Source organism: Mastomys coucha, unplaced genomic scaffold (assembly GCF_008632895.1).
Source record: "Mastomys coucha isolate ucsf_1 unplaced genomic scaffold, UCSF_Mcou_1 pScaffold5, whole genome shotgun sequence".
Taxonomy (NCBI): domain Eukaryota; kingdom Metazoa; phylum Chordata; class Mammalia; order Rodentia; family Muridae; genus Mastomys; species Mastomys coucha.
The window spans coordinates 7,268,926-7,290,656 of NW_022196911.1; the positions used below are offsets into that span (position 1 = coordinate 7,268,926).

A 21,731-nucleotide genomic window follows, 5' to 3' on the forward strand; every position below is an offset into this window, starting at 1 on the left:
TAATTAAAATATGTTTTTAAATGTTAACAAATTCAGATAAATTGAAATCATGTAACTTTTCTGATAATCCAATAAAAGTTAAAAAAAAAAAGTGATGCTGGAATTCCATGTTCAAATGAGCTGTGTCTGATGGAAGTTTGGAAAAGTCAGGGCTCATTTTAATTTCGTTCCATGACTATGATAAGATAGTTTGACACAAAGCAGCCCTGCGAAAGGAGGGGTTATTTCAGCTCACAGTTTGCATTCCACCATTGAGGGAAGTGAGGACAGGAATGCAAGTAGAAAGCATGGATGCTGCTTAGGTAACTTCTTTATGGGACCACCCACCTCTCCAGGGAATGCTGGTACCCTCAGTGGGCTGGGCACATCATTTAGCAATCAAGGCAGTTCTCCACAGACATGCCTGTGGGTCAGTCTGATCTAGACAGGGCTTTAGCAGAGATTCTTTTCTCTAGGCTTCGTTGAGTTCACTAGGATGGGGCTCACTATAGAGCTTTTTGGAGTCTTCCTCCTAGGAATGGATGATAGGTATACCTGGGATAAAGGTGTGCCTGTAGAGAGAGGGGCATAAGTCTCTGTGAGTACAGGAGATAGACTGGCCCAGACCAGAGACCAGGGACGCTGCTGGGGTTACCTAGGGAGACTCAAGCTGGTGGCAAAGGAGACTGTGTTTTGGATATGTTGTGGACATAGACTGGCGGTATTGACCCGTGACTCACATTTGAGGTGCAGTAGAGAAGACTCAGAGCTTCCTGGCCTGATGAACTGGAAGAGTAGAGTTGCCTTCAGCTCAGTCAGATCATTGAACCTTTTGCGTTAGTGCTGAACTCTGCAGGGGTGTGAGAGGAGTGGTGACTCCTTACCATCATTCTTTGTGGTAAAGGTAGAGTACCAAAGTTGGTCTTCTCAGCAGAACCTGTGGCTGAAGTTGCCACACAGGCCTGGGAGGAGAGTTTTTATATACAAAAACCCTGCCCAAACCATCCTGAAATAGGGCCTCGAGATTCCAAAGAAACTTGAATGCTGGCAAGCTTAGTCCCTAGCATTAGCTGCCATCTCCACTGCAGTAGTGAGGAAGCCCCACCTCACAGTGTCTGTAAGTGCTCACAGTGTAATGCTTCTTTCTTTGCTTTGTATAAAAATTTATTTTTATTTTATGTGTATAGGTTTCTGCCTACATGTAATTTGTGTATCACATGCCTACAGTGCTATGGGAAGACAAGAGAGGCTGTTAGACCCTCTGGAACTCCAAGGCAATTAGTGTTTTGTTTTGTTTTGTTTTATTTTTAAAGATTTACTTATTTTATGTGTATGAGTACAATGTAGCTGTACAGATGGTCGTGAGCCATCATGTGGCTGCTGGGAATTGAACTTGGGACCTCTGCTCGCTCTGGCCCTGCTTGCTCCAGCTCCTGCCAAGGCAATTGGTAACTGCCATGTGGGTGCTGGGAATGGAACCAGGTCCTCTGTTCTTAACTGTTGAGCTATTTCTCTAATTTTGGATGATAATCCCAACAACTTTATCAGTTCCTGGGAATGTTCAAGGCTCCGAGTTGCATTCAAGCTTATAGGAAAAACTTGCTTCTAGTATCAAAAGCAGTCTAGGTTCTCTTGGGGGAGGAAAGTCAGTGGGGTTGAAAGACAGGTTAGAGTGTTTAATTCAGCCTTCCAGAGCTGTGCTTTGAACTTGTAAAGTCTGGAAATGCTGGTCTGATCTCCTCATAGAGACTAAATATGGCCATTTCAGAAAGGAGTCAAGGTTCAGGTTACAGCAGAAAACCAGTAGTCATCTGTGTGTAACCGAATTAAAAATTCAGTAACATATAAAGCCACTGATGGCCACAGTGTGGATAGGGTGAAGCCAGCAGGAACAGTGGGTGAGAAATCCTAAGGCTACTTAAAAGAAAATGAAAAGAATGACATGCTAAATATTTAAGATATGCAGGAGAACAATGAAGTAAAAGCACAGAGGAAAAGGGCCAGTCCCACCCCACCCCTGTGAGGGAAGGCACTTCTTATACATTTTTACTAGTGTAGGATGTTTATTGTACAAGATAATAAGGTACCTGAAAGTACTTATTAATATCTAGCATTTTAATAAAGTGAAACCTAAGGAAAAAATGTCTTCCAGCTAGCAGAAGGGTTTGAAGGTAAAATGACAAGCATCTTGTGTCCTATACTTCTGAGATCTTATTGGCAGTTTTTAATTTTAGTTTCCATTACATGTTAAAATGAGGATCAGCTGAGATTTGAGTTTATTCTGAGGTCCTTGCCATAGATTCAGCAGAAATTGACAGCCTCTCACTAGCATCCAGACTACATATAGTTCTTTTACTTGGGTATTAATTCTTAGGATAACAGTTAGGACAGAAGTACATGAAAGAAATCCTTCTTAGTCCTGAAGTGACCTCTCTGTGTTTAGCATCCATGTTTCACATGGATTGCTTGGATCTATCAAACAACTTTCAAGCAAAAGAAAATGCCAGCAGAAATCTTATGTGTGTGCACTGTTGCACTGAAGGGTAGGACAGGGTTCTAAGAGCCATTGGCATCTAAGTGGACATGACTAATAGAACACTTTCCATTTGACAAGAACCCAAGCTCTTTGCTAGGCTCTAGGATGGAGCAATCCATTGTCTTTGTGTGGAAAGCAACAGACAAACATGCATGAGCTGAGGGGTCACATTGCCCAGCCATGTAGAGGGCCTAGTATGATCTTGTGATTCGTTTAGACATTTATGCCTGATTTGTGGTAACTTGGGAGAAATGATTACAGGCAAGAAAATACGATACACATCTTTTCCTTGGCAGCAAGTGGGGTTTTTTGTTTGTTCTTATTTTTGTTGTTGTTGTTGTTGTTTTTGACCCAGCCCCATAATTTTATCTGAGACTGTCCTTGAAAAGTTAGTGCTTGGGGATTAGAAGGCGTGTGAAACACCTTCTCTGTGGCATGACCTAACATAGCACACAGCATGCAGGCACCTGTGACATTGTGTTAATCCCAGCTGCCTCACAGATCAGGGTGAGTGCAGGCTTAGCAGAGACCTGGACCCCTTTTGAATGGGCTTTGAGATCCGTTTGGAAAATTATTATTATTTTCAAAGATTTAATACTTTAAAAATGTGAATAATTAGGGGCTGAAGAGATGGCTGAAGAGTGTAAGAGTACTGATTGCTCTTCCAGAGGTCCTGAGTTCAGATCCCAACAACCACATGGTGGATCACAACCACCATGTAATAGGATCCAATGCCCTCTTCTGGTGTGTCTGAAGACAGCTACGGTGTACTCATATACACTTAAAAATAATTTTTTAAAAATGTGGATTGTTGGTGATAGATTTGTATTCAAACATGAGGTTTTGTTTTTTGTTTTCTCATGTATGGACTTGCTTATTAGAGCTTGAGAGACTGAATTTTTGACTTGCTGTGTGGATAGAATCTGCCTTTTTCCTATGCAAAAAGAGCAGTTCAGGTGTCCTTAGTAAGAGCAGTAGTATGACTTCATTTATGTTTCTAAAAGCTCACATGAGAGCAGGCTGGCCAGGTGACTCAGTAGTCATGAGTGCTTGCTGCCCTTGTAGTGGACCCAGGGTTGGTTCCCAGCATCCGTGTGGCTGTTCACAGTCCAGTTCTCAGAATCCCATCCCCTCTGGGATCCATGGGCATCAAAACAGTGCACAGAAATTCATGCCAGTCTGTGTGAACAAATAAAAGTAGCAAATCTTTTTTATTTTAAACAACTTAACATTCTAATGAAATCTTAATTAGAATAAATTAAACATCAATCTCTGTTAATTTGGATTTAGCACCCTCATTGTTAGTACATGTAACCTCATTTACAACTTGTACACCTATCTCTCTTGAGCCAGAAGCTCCATCTAGTCAGGGGGCATGATGCGTTCATTTTTATTTTTGGTGTCTGGCCTAAAAGAGAAGCAGGAGCATGGAGTGGAGTGGGAACAGCAGGCTGACTTGACACTTAGGTGTACCATTATTGCCTATATTCCTTAGATGAATACCAGAGGATTCATTATAGTCTTTAGTGCAAAACCTAAACAGGGTTTTGGCAATTCGTCTGACAGGGTGGCTGTTGTGTGATCAGGAAACCCTTATGTATATGTGTGTTTGTTTGGGGGTCTCTCAAGAATCCTTGTGCTTGCTGATATCATGGGCCTCTAAAAGGGCTGCAGGACAGTGGTTTCAATGACTCATGAGGCCATGAGGATTTGTTCTCAGTTTGAGATGTGGAGATAGCTTTCTAGCACTGTAGATTTCCCTGTGATCTTTCCTCTTTACTCTCCATTCGCTAGGTAGTACAGAAGTAGCAAAGCAGACCTTGGGTGACCTTGCTTGCTGGTTTTACTTTGGTGAAATTACCTTAAATTTATGAGCCAGGTTCTCAGCTCTGAAATGATAGTAATAGATCATTCTCCCACAAAGGTATATACTAAGAGTAAAATTTGATACTTTAAATACGATAATGGTAGGGAGGCCACTTAGGAAACCTGGACAAATGTCACTTCCCATATCATCACTGATAATTCATTACTGAACCACAAGACTTATGGATCATTAACTCTGGCATTTATGAGGTGCTTTTACACCAAAGGGTGATTAGTTAATTAGGAAAATATCTTTTTCACATAAATGAGTGGAAGTGTATAATAAATCTGTTAATCTTAGGAAGTCAGGAGGGAGTGATCCTGTGTTCCAAATGCAGTAAGAACTTGGGTTCAGAGGTCAGTGTCATAGCCAGAGTTTAGTTACAGTGGGTCCTAAGAAGCAGTTTGTGGACTTAGAGGCTCAGATCAGCCTATTTCCTAGTCCCACAGCCAGTAAGATTCAGAACCTGAATCCAAGCCCTGTTTTATGACTTCAGACCTGGCATGTTGTTTCTCTGTTGTGCAGCTTCCATTGCTCAGAATAGAGCCACATGTTCAGTACATACTCCTGTAGGCATTTCTGCTATACTTTGTAAATTATACTAGTTCCCTGCTATTATCTGATCATGATCATACTGGTTTTATGGAACTACTGTGAGGATTACAATGAATGATCAAAATGAAAGTGGTTCAGAAACAGTGTCATACCTTTTTCGATCGACGTGTCTTTAGGTGCAGTTTTGAATTGTCTGGTAGTTCTCTAGTTTCAAGGTCATGGATGACAGGAAGGAAATTAAACTTAAGAAAGCAGAAATGTGCTGTTGGTGTCCTAGAGCAGACAGAAAGCTCATCCACACCAGGGATGAAGATGTCAGGGTCCACATGGATAGAGTAGTGCTCTGCTCTGGATGTGAAAGGTCTGAGGATGCAGAAGAACACTAACAATGATTGATTGTGAAGATAGACTATGTGTTGGTGTTCTGCACATCAGCTCTCTGGATTCATGATCTACTTGCCTCAACCTCCTCCAGTGGCTGGGAGGACAGTTGCTCAATGCTATTCCCAGATAAGAATTTTACTTTTAGCATAAGGACTTCAAGCCTGTTAAAAGTTTATTTATAAAGATCTCGACCCCCCCACACACACACCTTGAATCTTTTTTTTTTTGTTGTTGTTGTTGTTGTTCAAACCAGGCATTTGGATTTGTTGATAGGGATCAGCCTTGTCTAAGTTGGGTTGAGGTGGCATTCATTCTAACCCTGAGTGCACCTGAGCCATGGCTGTTCAGCAGCATTGATCTGACCAGAGCTGTGCTTGAAGACTTGTAGAATAACATATTCTTGGGCTTGGGGTCCTGAAAGGGTTGTTGATTCAGAGGATGGTCAGAAATCATCAGATAAATGTCTGGAGTATATTCAGTGCAAAGTAATGGCAAAGCAAATGAACTATGTGAAACACTTCCAGAGGTGGGCTTAGGAACTCTGAGATTAGTGCTGGGTTATATAACCCAGTCCCTGACACAGGCCTCTCAGTTACCAGTTGGTTGACCAAAATCAACACTCTTGTTTTCTTCTAGAAAGTACAAATTCTGAATATAAGTTACATTCCATTTGGTGATGACTAGGAAATACTTCTAAACCCACATAACTACCTGTTGTCTTTGTACGCCCATCCTTCTTGCTATTTTAATGAAACAAATGTCAGACTTAAGGACTTCTGGTGACAGTATGTTAAAGATAAGATGTCTTGAGATCATGCTCAGCAGTTCTCTGCTGCACTTGCTATCTGCCATTACATTCTGCACCCCTGTAGTCAGGGCTTCTGGTGTGGGGCCCTCCAGTGAACTTGGGCTATAGATGGCAGTTCACAGACTGGGATTTGGGACAGAATAGCACATTGTGATAGAAGGAATGTGGCTTCTATAGTCAACAGCTTCTGGCATCAGACCCTACACTTCAGGTTAGTGCATATTTCACTTTGGGTAAGCTCATCCTTGCTTTATAACCCAGGCCCCCAGTTCTCCAGTTTTAGCTTCCCTGATGCTGGCTTGTAGAATGTACAACCATACCCAGGAAGGTCCTTTTCAGAATGCTTTAATTATTCTAAATTTTTATACCCTCTCCAAAGTAATCTTACCACCAGAAATAACATACAGCTCAGTTTATAGCAGAAAAAGCTCAAAACACACCATATAATATCTTGATTGTAAGTATTACAGTAAATTAGCTAAAATATTACCCCAGATGCTTTAATTCTGAGGTTAGAGAGATGGCTCAGTAGTTAAGAGCCAGTTCTAGCTGGGTTTTTTTTTTTTTTTAAGTTTGACCTGGGTTTGATTCCCAGAACCCACAGGAAAGTTGTCTATAACTCCAGTTCTAGGGGATGCAACTCTTCTGGCCTCTGCGGCATTGGATATGCATGTGGTATACAAACATACATGCAGGCAAAACACTCATGCATACAAAACAATGCAATACAATTTATTGATGGTAAGTTTCATGATTCTCTTTGGGTTGCTATTAACAAAATACCTGAAGTTAGGAAGGTTATGAGGAAAAGAATTCTTTTAGCTTACAGTTCTGGAGATCTAGGAACAGTTGTTAGCATCTGCTTAGCTTCTGGTGAGGCTGTTAGGGTGGTTCAATTAGTGATGGAGAAGCAGAAAGGGCAAATAGACAAGGGCAAAAACTCAGTGTACAGGAAAGGTGGAGGAGGTACTGAAATGGCTTTCTCACAACTGACTTTTAGCATAACCAGCTCAGTACCAGAAGAGAAAGAATTTCCAGTCCCTTTTCAAGAGTGCAACAGTGCTCTGCAGCTTCTTTGAGGGTCACTTTTCAACATGACCTTTGATACGGCCAACCCAAATTCAGAATGGATTGGAGTCCAGTAACACTACAGTAGCAGCTCAGATGAAAAGGTACAGTACATTTGTTTCTCAGAGTCCTGTACAGTTTCTAGAATGATCTTGGTGTTCCCCTTTAGAGCAGTCACCAGCAGTAGAAGAATAGAAGACCCTTGAACCTGCCTGCAGCTTGGTGCTCGGCAGATGGGTTGTTACGGTATTTTATATCAATGCCTGGACGGACTAGGCATTTTTCCTCATGGAGATCAAGATTGTCAGACAGCCTGAAACAATGTGTGTCCATACAAATCTGAGTGTGTTTTGTATTTCTAGGGTTTAGTTTATTTTTTTCATTTTATTTTCTTACCTCAAAACTTTTCTTTGACACATAATACCTATACAATTTTGCTTAAAGGGAATGTTCTATGGTTTGATGTTTTTACACTTTTCTTAGTTCTAATGGATCTGATTCGAAAAAATTATAGGGAAAGACAAAAGACTGCTAAGGACTATGGGCTCTCTTGTTTTAGACCACCAGACTTCACATAATGGCACCACCACTGAGTTGAGACTTCGGACAAATTATGAAGTCTTTGTATGCCTTAGTTTTTGTATCACTAAAAGCAAGGCAAATTGTAATTATTATTGGAGAGAAACCCTGCAGTTAAATGAGAAAATGTGTATAATGCTGTTAGTAGAGGATCATGGAAAGTATTGGCACCACTGCATGGTAGCTGTGGTTATTATTTGTTACAGTGGTCCCTGTCACATAACATCTAGGTCTCTTTGTGTTTGTCCTACTCTCTGCTGACCTCACCCCTTGAGTGATTTTGGCCAGAGTCACTCTTGATTTAAGCGGTCGATAATACAATGAATTTACCATAGGACTTAATTGTACATGTTTTGTACGGAACTATACATGTTCTTTGGGCCAGAGTTCACCCTGAATAACCCCAGCGAGTACTGTGATGAGCAACTTGTGTTTTTATTTCAAGTGCAGTATTTCAAAAAGGCAGAGTGGAGGAAGGGATGGATATACACAGAATTCATGAATATGAAATCAGTCTTCCAAAAATACAGAAAAGTGTAATCTAGCTGTTTCTGATTTATATGTAATTATATAATGATGGCATTTCACACTTTGTTTTGGCTGATCATCTTGTTGTATTCTTCACTCCGTGCCCCATTTCCTTCCCTCGCCTCTTGTATTCTTCCATTCCCAGTAGCTCCCTTTCTGCTTTTATGGCATGTGGTTTCAGTTACCTTAACCCCTGCCTCCTTTTTTGTTTTGTTTTGTTTTATTTTGTTTTTTCGAGACAGGGTTTCTCTGTATAGCCCTGGCTGTCCTGGAACTCACTCTGTAGAACAGGCTGGCCTCGAACTCAGAAATCTGCCTGCCTCTGCCTTCCAAGTGCTGGGATTAAAGGCGTGTGCCACCACTGCCTGGCAACCCCTGCCTCCTTAAAACCCTTTTTCTTATGGTCTCTGGCCTAGTTTCATGACCTGTATCCACACTCAAGCCCACAAACATAAAAAAAAATAAAAGCTGATATTCACATACGAGACAGAGGACATGCAGTATTTTGTCTTTTTTGTGTAGAAGTTTCTTCAATATAATAATTTGAGATTCATTTTTTCTCTAGCTTTTTAGATTTCCTTTTTCTCTGCAAGTGAATGAGGCTTCAGAGTGTGTGCCTGCCGTGTTTTCATGGTCCATTTCATCTGCTTATAGACATCTAGACTGATTCCATTTCCTTGCTATTGTGAGCAGAGCATCAATTAACATGGAAGCGCCAGTATCTGTGGTAGGGTTTGCAATACATTGGTTATATTCTCAGGACCAGTAGTACAGCTGAGTTACATGTTAGTGATAGTGCTGGTTTCTGGGAAACCGTCACACTGTTCATAGGTTCTGCATCATTATAATCCCACCAGCTGTGAGTGTTCATGTCTTCTCCAGCATTTGCCGCCATTTCTTTTCTGCTTTTTTTTTTTTTTTAATTTACTGTATTTTTCGTTTATTTGTTGTGCTTGTAAGCACATGTGCTCCCATGCATGTTATAGTTGGAATGTGGTGTTCAGCTTGCAGAAGTCAGTTCTCTTCTACATGCATGTCAGGGGTCAAGCTTGGGTCAGCAGGTTTTGCTGCAAGTCCTTTACCAGCTGAGACCTCTTGGTGACCAATGGTTTTGCGGTTTATAAGTACATGCGTGGTCTGTGTACTAGGCCTCTGTGTGAAATAGCTGCAAAGACTTTCTCCAGTCTCAAGTGATCACTCTGCTGATGCTTCTGTTCGACATGCAGAAGCTTACTACTTTCATGGACTCTCAGTTATCAGGTTTTTTGATTAATTCTGTGTTGTTGGTGTCCTAGTGAGAAAGTTCTTGCCTGTGCCTGTATTTTTGAAGTGTTTTCTCTAGCAGTTTCAACATTTCAGGTTTTACATTTTGTCTTTGATACATTTGAATTGATTCTTGTACAGGGTAAGAGATATAAACTTACCTATTCTTCTGCACCTGGATATCAAGTTTAGCCAGCACCATTTGTTGAGTAGACTTTTTTTTCCAGTGTGTCTTTGACATCTTTGTCAAAAGTTAAGTGGCTGTAACTGCCAGGGCTTATTTTGGGGTTTTTCTGTTTCATTGGTCTCCATACCTGTTTCTGTACCTGTCTCATACTGTCTTTGTCACTGTAGCTCTATTGTGTAATTTGTGGTCTGTACCTGTCTCATACTGTCCTTGTCACTGTAGCTCTATTGTGTAATTTGTGGTCAGGTTGTATGATACCTTTAAGGTTGTTCTTTCTGATTAGAAATTTGGCTATGGATGGATTTAGTGTTGTTGTATAGATGTTGTTGTTTTTGTTTTTAAGTTCTATGAAGAATGTATTGGAATTTTGATGGTAATTGCACTGAATCTGCTAATTTCTCTTGTTAATATAGCCATTTCCATGATATTAGTTATTTTGTCTTGTGAGTTCAACTTGCTGTTGTTTCACTTAATAAATTATAGAGTTAGATGAATTGGGTGATGGTCATCACAGGATTATTATAAGGCTGTCTTTTAAAATTTTTTGTTCAAATTGTGTTCTTTTTAGATTAAAGGAGATGTTCCTGAACATTGGTAATGTGGTTGCTCACTGGAGTCATTTCCTGTGTGCATCCATTGGAGGTGCTGCTTCGGGAGCTGAGTGTTGGCACTAACTGGCACTTACTTTGCTTTCCTTAGAAGTAATTCGAGTTAGAGGGAGTGAAGCAGCGTGCTTGCACCTCAGCTTAGAACCCACATATGCTTCCAGAAGTCCTGTCCTCTGCCTTTATTCTGACTTTAATAACTTCCAATAAGTATTTGTTGGCTGCCATGCTATAAAGTGATAGCTGCATCTTTTATGAGACGGCCATGGGTTTGTCTTTTTGAATACTCAAAGGCATGAATTAAAACTGAGCTCACTCCTTTTTTTTTTTCTAAGAGATGAATGCAGCCTTCAGCTAACCCCCTAGCTGGGGAGGCCTTTGGTGCACAGACTAAATAAATTCTGTTCCCTTTAGAAGGGCAGGAAGCCTGGGTGGATCCATAGCACCTGACTGCACAACTGGGCAACTGAGATCCTAGCTGCCCCTGTCTGGGAATTCCTCAGCTCTCTGGTATGTCCTAAGGTTGCCAAGTAGGCTGGCAGACTGTAGAGAACAGGAAATAAGCGGCTGGGAGATAAGGCAGGCAGCTGTGCATTGCACACAGGAAAGGAAATGAGCATGAACCAGCCAAGCAAACGTTAGCCCTTCTACTTCATTTTAAAACCAATGCAAAGGCTTCTGCTTCCAATTCTGAGTTAGCCACCTACTCAGTTGTGCCAATTAGAACTTGGGGTGAAGAAGCATGCTAGGACCACATTTCCAATTACTGCCACATCTCAATTCAGAATTCCAGAAGGATGAAACTGAGTCAGAGTGCATTGTTTACCCAACAGTAGCAACTGTGTTATCTTAAAATAAAAAATCTTGGGGCTATAGAGATGGTTCAGCAGTTAAGAGCACTGACTGCTCTTCCAGAGGTCCTGAGTTCAATTCCCAGGAAGCACATGATGGCTCACAACCATCTGATTCCCTCTTTTGGTGTGCATGAACTCTCTGTGTGTGTGTGTGTGTGTGTGTGTGTGTGTGTGTGTGTGTAAATATTTTTTTAAATATAAATCTTTCTTTACATTACATAATTTTAAATAGGTTTTGACTCTGCTCTGTTATGTTTGCATCATTCTATGACTGTAGCTTATTTCCACGAAGAGGTGTTTTCTTGATGGTAACTAAATATGCTACACATGGCAGTGGCCACTAGTGGTGAAAACATCCATTTTGTAGATAGCCTTACAGTAGATGAATGCTCACTGTGCTCACCTAGGGAAATAACTTAAAAACTGACCGACCATTCATGAATATGGTGTTCCTGTTTATCACATTCCATTCCTTGGTAGCCATTCTGAAATGGTTGTGGAATCCTGGGAGTAAAGCTTGTCAACTAGAGACCAACTTATAGCCCACATATTTGTGTATTGCAGTGCTCAGGCCAAATCACTGTCAGATCTGAAAGAAGTAAAGAAATGTGGCTTTATTTATTAACTGTTAGGAAATTCTGAATTTTATGTATTCAGATGTCACTTAAAGACTTAAGTTGTTGATTTTTTTTTTAAAAATCAAATCAATTTAAAAAAAAAAACAAACTAGATTTACATGAGTGAATCTTAACTTTGTTGCTCTCTTATCCATATCTATGATAGTCCCCTCCTCATATCTGTGTGATAAACCAACTCATTGGGGCTAAAGATGCCTTAATTTCTTTCTTTGGCATCTAACAGTGTTTGGTTCTTCTTAAACATACAGGCAGTATTTATTGTTGTTAAAATGCCTTTGGGAGTTTGAAATGGTTTTTAATACTTTTAAAGTTCAAAGATATAATTTAAAGATTTATTTATTTATTATAAGTACACTGTTGCTGTCTTCAGACACACCAGAAGAGGGCATCAGATCTCATTACAGATGGTTGTGAGCCCCCATGTGATTGCTGGGATTTGAACTCAGGACCTCTGAAAGAGCAGTCAATGCCCTTAACCACTGAGCCGTCTCTCCAGCCCCAAAGATGTAATTTAATAATGACTAAAGCTTCCAATTACATATTATTTTAGAATACGCTAAAAATAGCTGGCCATTTTGAAGATGTTCTCAGTGGCATAGATCCTGCATAATAGTCACAGCACATTATAGTGGCAATGAACATGCAGAGCTGGTCACAGCAAGTCTCAGCAAAGGCTGGGTGGGGCTACATGGGGAGTTGTTAATGTCTGCATCCATGGAAGTTGACTGTAGTGAGGTAAGCCATCAACTGGGTTAGCTTAAAGGTTGCAAGGGTTCAAAAGATGACAGCATGATGGCTTCCTTTGTTTTTATTAGTGAGGGAAAGATGCTGTAATACTCTTTTCCTCTTAAAAATTTCTGAGGTAAGTAAACGATGCTCAGCTCAAGGCAGAGTAAGTCAGACTATTCTTTGGGACCTCTTAATTTTTTGTGCCCTGAAAACACATATAAAGACCTTCAGATTAGGTGTGCCCACTGCATAGTTTTGAGAAGTTATGTGGTTTGTGTATTGTTGCTCTCTAAGGAAGCATTACAGATGGGCAGAGAGAGGGTCTGACATTGGGGGAGTTTCATTAGCCCTTGGGTTTCCTTCTACTGCAGAATGGAGGTTAGAACTTGGGAAACATTTACCTTGTAGTGAGTTTGTTAGACAGAATGCTGGGGAGAAAGAAGTGCTCATGTTTTAACTGAAGTGATCTTGCTGGTGGGTGACAATCCTTTACTGACACACAACACCTCTGACATTTGTGGGTAGTCTGTGACCTCTGTCTGTGGGTAGTCTAGGCTCCAAGCTTAACTTTGAGCACACTGAGGGTAATGGAAGTGATCCATAGCTTCCACCTGAATATTAGACATATGACATGAATATAATAATGGTGCTGAGTCTATCCCAGTCACCAGCAGAAGGCAAGTGAGAAGAGTCTTAGGGGATACTCACTGTGGTGAACCTTGAGATACTGGTTTCATGGCTCAGACTCTTGAGACTAGGCAAGTACTCGCTGCAGCATAAGTGTTCCCGATACTTTTAATTGGGGCTCCCAGACTTGCCAAGTATTTATTACACAGACTCACAAACCACCTGACTGACTTCCTCCCTTTTTAAAAAAAATTACTTTTGTGTGTATATGAGGAGGAGGGCACATGTGCTCCCCCCATGTGTGTGGAAGTCAGAGGGAAGACTTGGGTAGTTGGTTCTCTCTATACACCCTTTATTCAGGTTGGAGGGATCAAACTTCAGTTGCCAGGCTTGAAGTAGGCATCTTTACCCACTGAGCCATCTTGCTGTCCCCAGACTTTCTACCTTTTTAGATAAAAAAGTTATTTATAATTGAGAAAGACGAAAGTAATTTCTCTAGATTTAGAAAAAAAATAAGTTTTTTAATTAAAAAATTATAGTGTATAGTATATATTAATTTTATAAAAGGAATTAAGTTCCCATACTCATAAAATTAGAAGCTGTTTTAAAAACTGTTCTATTGCCATAAAGAAACACCATGGCCAAGGCAACCACTATAAAAGAAAGCATTTAACTTAGGGCTTACTGATGGCTTCAGAAACTTAGTGCATTGCCCTCATTATGACAAGGAACAAGGGAAGAACCAGTACCTCATTTGTAGACAGAGAGACACTGGGTGTGGCATGGGCTTTTAAAGCCTCAAATCCCACCTCCAGTGACAAGTCCTCTAACAAGGCCACACCTTCTTCAAAAGGCCCTGCCTCACAGTCCTTCCAATCTTTTCAAATAGTGCTATGCCCTCGTAACTAAGCACCAAATACATGAGTCTATGGGGGTTGTTCTCATTCAACTACCTCATGAAGCTTATACCTTCATATCTTCTCTCAGATAAATCAAAGCAACTTAAATCTTTCAACTGTGTTTTTTGACATTTGCTCTGTTTAGGTGCTGAGCTGTTCCAAAATAAGATAGTTCAGAAAAGAGAAAATTAAGACTCATCTTTACTTTTTCCTGTACTAAACAAATATTGAGTTTCAAAAATGAGAATTTTGTGAAAGCCATTTCTCCACAGCACAAGACCAGCAAATGAGAAATATTTGCACACTGTGAGAGGCAGTTCGGTGGGGACTCTGTTTTCATATCAGTGTACATATAGTTAGTTCATTGTTTGCCCAGATGTCTGCTATCTTTTAGGAGTTGCCAAGTGTGTCTGGATTCATGTGGGCTCCATCTGGTCCCCTCACTGATCCCATGGTCTCTCCCATCCTTTTCCTATGTAGTTCTGGGATCTGAGTATGGAAATGAAGCTGACCAGTTGTTTTCTTTCTTGTAGTTAACATCTTCTTATTTTTCTAGGTTGTGCTAGTGAGATGGAATGAGCCATACCAGAAACTGGCCACGTGTGATGCAGATGGAGGAATCTTTGTGTGGATTCAATATGAAGGCAGATGGTCTGTGGAACTGGTCAATGACCGTGGGGCTCAGGTGAGTGGATGGCAGACCTCTTCCAATGAAACACTGCTTACAGGTCACCATGCTGAATCCCAGAGCAAGTGGAATAGCCTTGGTCTGCACTGAAACTTTTTTGTGTGTATGAAGTAAAGGAGAAATAAGTTAGATGTTTATCTAAAGAAAGCTTTTCCTGAGAAGGGTAAAAAGTAGGTGTGGTCTTTTTGGAGGAACTGTGTCATGGGGGATAGGATTTGAGATTTCAAAAGCCCTCCTAGTTTCATCCTAATTTGTAGGCCAAGAGAGAGACGCTGGGCTTGGCATGGGCTTTTGAACCCTCAAGGTCTCCCTGCTCCCCAATGACAGTCTTTCTCTCTTAAGGCCATACTTCCTCCTGATCCTTTCAAATGGTGTCACTTCCTGGTGACTAAGCATTGCAATATATGAATCTATGGAGACCATTTTTATTTAAGCCACCATAGCATATGTCCATCTCTTCTGTCCTGTCTTTTCTCAGTGATGATTTAAAGTGCTTGACATTCTAATTCTGAAGGCAGAGCTCATCAGCAGTATGGCATTCCAGGTTTCTTCTTTTCTTTCTTTCTTCCTTTCTTTCTTTCTTTCTTTCTTTCTTTCTTTCTTTCTTTCTTTCTTTCTTTCTTTTTCTCTTTTTTCTGAGACAGGGTTTCTCTGTATAGCCCCGGCTGTCCTGGAACTCACTCTGTAGACCAGGCTGACCTGGAACTCAGAAATCTCCCTGCCTCTGCCTCCCAAGTGCTGGGATTAAAGGCGTGCGCCACCACTGCCTGGCGGTGCTTGCTTGTCTTACAGAAGACTTGAGTTTGGTTCTCAGTATCCACATGGCGACTCAACCATCTGTGTGACTCCAGTTCTAGGAGATCCAATACCCTTTTGTGGTCTCTGTGAGCACTTGGCATGCATACATACTTTCAGGCAAAAACTTAATGCATTAAAAACAAGAATCCTCTACTTTAGCTAGATGGATAACTACAGCACCAAAGAAATCCAGTAAGCAACTTTAGAAAGGGATCTATCTCACAGAATTCATGAAGAGTTGCTACCATCACACCTGACACTTAACTTTGGGGGTGCCATATGGCTACTGTTTTGACACTGAGGCTCTATTCTCAGGGCTCTGAGGCAGTAGCTCTGTGAGAATCTGCAGGGCACATGTAGTGACAGCTACTAAGAGTAATCAGTGTTTTGAACACTTTTCATTTATGCTTTGATTTAATTTTGAGATAGAGTCATTACTGTCACCTTATTATAGATGAGAAAACAGGTGCCCAGAACTACCTTGAATTTAGAAGTCAAGGACTGAGCTCTGACCTACATGCTGTCTGTTTGCAGAGCTCATGCCCTTCCTTGGCCTTGCAGAGTGCTGCAGTTGTAGCTTTCCTTCCTACAGGCAGCTACTATCCCTTCTTTTTACTCTCAGCCATGATGGAAACAGATGTGGCTTTATCAGGGACAGGGGATCAAATTATGCTTCACCTACTAAATGAATTCACTCTCACATGAAAAAAGATTGTTCTGTTTTTATAAAGGCAGTGCTGACATCCTGTGAGACCTTCAGCCTAATCAATACTGACAATAATATCTTAATGCCTTGGAATCTTATGTCACCTGGGTGGTCTCTATCTTTCAAACAATGGTGGCTAAACTAACTGAAAACAGAAAAGAGCAATAAAACTCTCCACTTGGTTAGTGGACTCCAAGAGACAATCATAAAGAGACCAGCAGAGGAGTGACCACAGAAGCAAAGGAGTGAGCACAGAAGCACCTCAGAGGGCTCTAACTGAACATAGAGTTACTGCTCCAGCACCTGCCTTGCATACTACCATGCTCCCTGCCATAGTGACCCCAACTAAATGCTTCCCTTCATAGGAGTGGCCTTGGTAGTAATGCCTAAGACATATGCCTTAAGTGCTTTTATTTCATGTGTTTTTCTCTTACACTTTACAAGAACTTTATTCTAAAAATTTGCTGTTCTCAGTTAATAGAAGAGAAAAAAATCCAAGTCAAGATGTTCAATAACTTGCTCAAGGAGGTGTTAAATTGAAAACTCAAATCCCATTTTCCTTCTAAAACATTCTGCCATACTGTTTCTAGACAAAAGAAAAGAACGACCCAGACGAAAAAAACAAAACAAAACAAAACAAAAAACCCCTCCAAACTAACCTGTTTCTCTTTGGCAAAAATCCACGTGTTGCTATTTTATCCCCAACTGCCCAGACTTTATTATTGTTTGAAAGGCACACCTTAGTAGCCAAGCAGCAGCAGCAGCAGCAGCAGCAGCACATGGGCGCCCCAGCACTATCCTTTCTCAGCAAGGACTCACACACTCCAATCCCCATTACCTCCTTTTGGCAGCTGAGTCATTGATACACCTGTCACATCAGTCCCATGTCAGAAACAGGAAAGAGACTGGTGAGCTGATGTGTACCACAGAACATCTGGTAGCACTCAAAGTTCACAGGGCCCATGCTGCCAGTTGCTATTGTAGTAATTACTATAGCGTGTGACACAGTTGCACCTTTTCTGTTCTTTTGCTGTTCAAAACTGGTTCTTCAAACCTTATAACTTACTGAGCAGATGCCATTATTAAATACTGACTTTGGGAGAATCTTGTTTGCTTTTGATAATGTTGGCATTAAATCTGACTTTAGTTTTTAAAAAATCCACACACAGATTATGTTGATTACTGACTGAGGCAGTATGTACTTAGCACAGCTGGGAAGAGCAGCTCTGCAGCTTGGAGGAGGAGCCTCCTGGAAGCTCAAAGACAAACATTACTCTTTTAGATGGAGCAACAAATTATCCTTGCTTAGAGCATACAGTTTGTTGTTACAAAGTAATGAAGCATTTGACAAAAGCTAAGTAATGTCCTAGCAGGTTCTTTTTCAGGAACTGATCACGAGGCCATTATGTCAAAGTGGGTGTGGGACAGTGGGTGCATTCTTTTACAGTGTGAGTCACCGAGGATCGCTGTGCCAGACACATCATCTGAGAGGGTCTGGTAAAAGCGCTGGTGGGGCCAAAATGCTGCTCAGCTTCAAGTAATCTGAGAGCTCTCTTTAGTAAATAGAGGTTGGCATCTCTTTGCAGTTCTAAAACAGTCCCCTAAAGACAAATGTCTGCTGTTCTTTCCTAGCATTTAGTTCTTGTTTTTCACTTTGGTTTCTCCAGTGTGGGGAGGAGGGAGACAGACTGACAGACAGACAGACACTTTCTTTGCTGCACACGCACGCGCACGCACAAACACACACACACACACACACACACACACACACACACACACACACACACACACACACACACACACACACCCGTAGTGGTGGTAGGGAGTTAAGAGTTGCTGAGAATTGACTCATTGAGGTATACTCTTAGCCTTGGTCCTTTCAGACAGGGCCTGTCTAAGTATGTATAGTTTCTGCTGACTTGAACTCCTGCTTCTACTTAGCAGATACCATGCATTCTTACTGCCTTGTGCTAAAGTAGGAAACTCAGTCAGTTCAATTTGAACATCCTATATTACCTTTTTTTGTGAGATTGCCAGTAGCTTTTGTTTCTTTGGATGTAGGGATAACACTCCCAAAGCACAGGAAGCACAAGCAAAACCAAGCAGGATTGTATCGAATTAGAAAGCTTTATATTACAAAGGAAGTGACAGTCTTGGGTGAGAGATGTTTGTAAACTATACATCTGACAAGAGGTTAATATTTAGAATCACAAGCAATACAACAGCAAAACAAACAAAACCCAAGATGATCAGATTGTAAAGACTGGACAATAGACCCATGTCAGGGGTATGAAGAAATGTTCAAAATTAATAATCATTATAGAAATGCACATCACAACCACAGTGAGATGCCATCTCTTGATGAGGAGTCTACTGTCAAAGAGACAAGTTAGTGCTAGTGAGAACATGCACACCGCACTGTCTAAAGTCAACTTGACAACATGACACAGACTAGAGTTATCTGAAAGGAGGAAACCTCAATTGAGAAGACGCCTCCATAAGATCCAGCTGTAGGGTATTTTTTAATTAGTGAACAATAGGAGAGGGTCAAGCTCATTGTGTGTGGTGCCATTCCTGGGCTGGTGGTCCTTGGTTCTATAAGATAGCAACACAGATAGCAGTTTTCATAGCCAAGTACTCCAGCATTCCGTACTGTGTTCCTGTGATACGGTACATGCTGAAGGACAGTGGTAGAGAATAGGAAGAGTCTGGTTTATAATGATTGTGCAGCAGAAGAAAGCTTTGCCTGTGTAGTAAGAGCACTTCAGTTTGTAACATAAAGCAGTCTCAGATGTGAATGTTGATGCTTTAGGCAGCATTGGGAGACACAGCATGGCTATGGCTGTGCACAGTTCAAGTGTGTGTATTACATGTGCAGAGCCAAGACTACAGTGAAATCCTGCCATGCAGCATAGGCAGGAACACCAGGGTCCTGTTACGTGTCTGATTTGGGGTTAATTTTTGGTCATTGCATACTCAGAAACCTTGTATTTCTGCGTGAAAGTTTACAAACCTTATATTCTATTATGTGACCACATATGGGATTATGAGTCAGCTTAAGATGCTGAGTAGAGTAATTATAAATAACAATAATGTGCTATTTATTGCCACTGCAACACATACATGATGACTGAAAGAGGACTTTGAGTCTTTTTAGTACTAAGAAGTAATGCATTGTTAAAGAGACAGATGCGGGGAAGGAGGGAGAGATAGATACTGAAGGAAAGTTTGCTGCTATCTCTGAGAATCTTCTTTTCATTGGCTGTGTGCTTTAGCTTTTTAAGATGCTGCTGCTGCTGCTGCTGCTTCTCCTCTTCTTCCTCCTCTTCTTCCTCCTCCTCTCTTCTTCCTCCTCTTTCTTCTCTTCTTCCCTCTTTTAATAATCATTTCATGATACATAGTCAAAAAAGTACATGTAAATAATAGCATGATTTTTGGGGAAAATATTACATTTATTGCCCAGTAATATGCTGTTTATGTTCTTAATATGCTTCGTGTTCTTAAGAGAAACTGGATCATGGAATTGGATGGACATGATGTGAAGCCAAAGTTCTGAGTTTTCTATAAAAACATCGTTCACTGGCACCCTGTAACAGCTGTTGAGGGCCTGTCCCACTAGTCAGTGCCGTTGTTACTATAGACACTTCCTGGCCAGTGTCGTCTGCCTCAGCCATGCTGAAAACATCTGGAAAGTGCTTTTGTTTCACTGTTCTGTTTGTTTTCTTGTTTCTTGAAGTGTGATATATATTTAGCAGTGTCACAAAATTTTAAAAGAATATTTCCAAGTATATGAAACAGTAAAGATTATGATTAGTTATTTTATATGTGAGAGAGAAAAGTTAAAAAGAAACACAGTAGTACAAACTAAAAAGTAAATTAAGGTGGTAGAGACAGAACCAAATATAGCAGAGAACAGAATAAATATTAATGGACTAAGTTCAATTAAAAGATGATTGGACAGATTCTCTATTTAAAATTTTGGATAGGAGCCTAGAGGTGATATAGTTGGTAAAGTGCTTCACGTGACAAACAAAGACCTGGGTTTTATCTTTGCTACCAATTTTACTAAATGGTGGTTTGCTCTTACAATGTGAGCTCTTAAGGCAACAGGCCGGTCTACATATGGCAGCATAGATTACTCTGTAAGCTCAGTCTCACAAACAAACTCCCCCAAATCCCTGCATATTTGAGAAAAATTAAGTATATGTTAAATAGCTTCTAGGCTATGAATAAATTCTTGAACATCTATCAATTCCTGTATCTGCAGACAGTGGTGGCACACATGCTAGAGGCAGAGGCAGGCAGATCTCTGTCTACAGAGTGAGGTCTAGCATAGCCAAGACTACACAGAGAAACCCTGTTTCAGAAAAAAGGAAGGAAGGATGAGAGAAGAAGAAATGAAGGAAAAAGGGTAGGAGGGAGGGAGGGCAAGAGAGAGGTGGGGAGAGAATCAAATCCCAGGGACTGATGGCTGTGTGGTCACCAGATTCAGAGGACCTTTATTTAGTCCCCAGTGTCCATCCATAACAGACAGCTCACAACTGCCTGTGATGCCAGACCCAGGGGCAGGTGCTTTCTTCTGGCTTTTATACACACAACCTTAGGCGGACACACATGTACACATAACTAATAGAAATAATGAATAGAGTAAAATTTTTTTTAAATCCTGTATCTGCAGATTGTGAAGACATGGGTAAATGACTAAGTCGTAAGATGAAAGAAACATACTACCTTTCCCCACCATAGTAGAAATCAAGATTGTTGTTCAGTACTCTACTGCTAAAGTACACTGTGGCCCAGCCTTATTTACACACTAGTTCCCATTAATTCCAGTATTGAGAAAAGTGCAATATTGAAAAGCCCATAGATGTAATTCAGCACAGAAAATAAAAAGCGAGAAGCAGCATTTGAATACATTGTTCCAAATACTCTTGAGTTGCCAATACTAGAGTGTCAGCTTTCCACTAGATTTCTGTCCCTTCACTCTGATCAGAGGATTGTGCTCTAGCATTGCAAGGGAATTAGAAGGGTAAAGCTTTACTATTCTGTAAATGAGCAGTATATGGTGATGGAGAGAGAACCTGTTGCTAACTGTAAATAGGAGTCTGGAAAAGTCAAGAGCTGTGATTCTTAGCCACTGATTGTGTGGCTAAGGCTGTTATTTAGGTCCTCTGTGCCTTAGATTCTCTGTAGATGAAATGATGATACCCCCTTGGATTGCTGTCCTGGGGCTTAGTGCATTAAAGTACTCAAGAACCCTATAATAGTGCTGGCACACAGTCCATGCTGTGATAGTGTTAGTGCTGACACACAGTCCATGCTGTGATAGTGCTGACACACAGTCCATGCTGCGATAGTGATAGTGCTGACACACAGTCCATGCTGTGATAGTGCTGACACACAGTCCATGCTGTGATAGTGCTGACACACAGT

The 21,731-nt window shown here is 40.9% G+C and overlaps 1 protein-coding gene across 4 annotated transcripts in view; it reads left to right on the top strand.

Annotated features, from left to right (window-relative positions):
• The window catches only part of Tulp4 (TUB like protein 4), a 139,583-nt gene that overhangs the window by 61,595 nt on the left and 56,257 nt on the right, over nucleotides 1-21,731 (top strand). For all 4 annotated transcript variants that reach the window (XM_031355103.1, XM_031355101.1, XM_031355100.1 and 1 more), the window contains one exon: nucleotides 14,663-14,791. In XM_031355103.1, coding sequence (XP_031210963.1) covers nucleotides 14,663-14,791 — 129 coding nt within the window. The remainder of the gene's footprint in view (nucleotides 1-14,662; nucleotides 14,792-21,731) is intronic.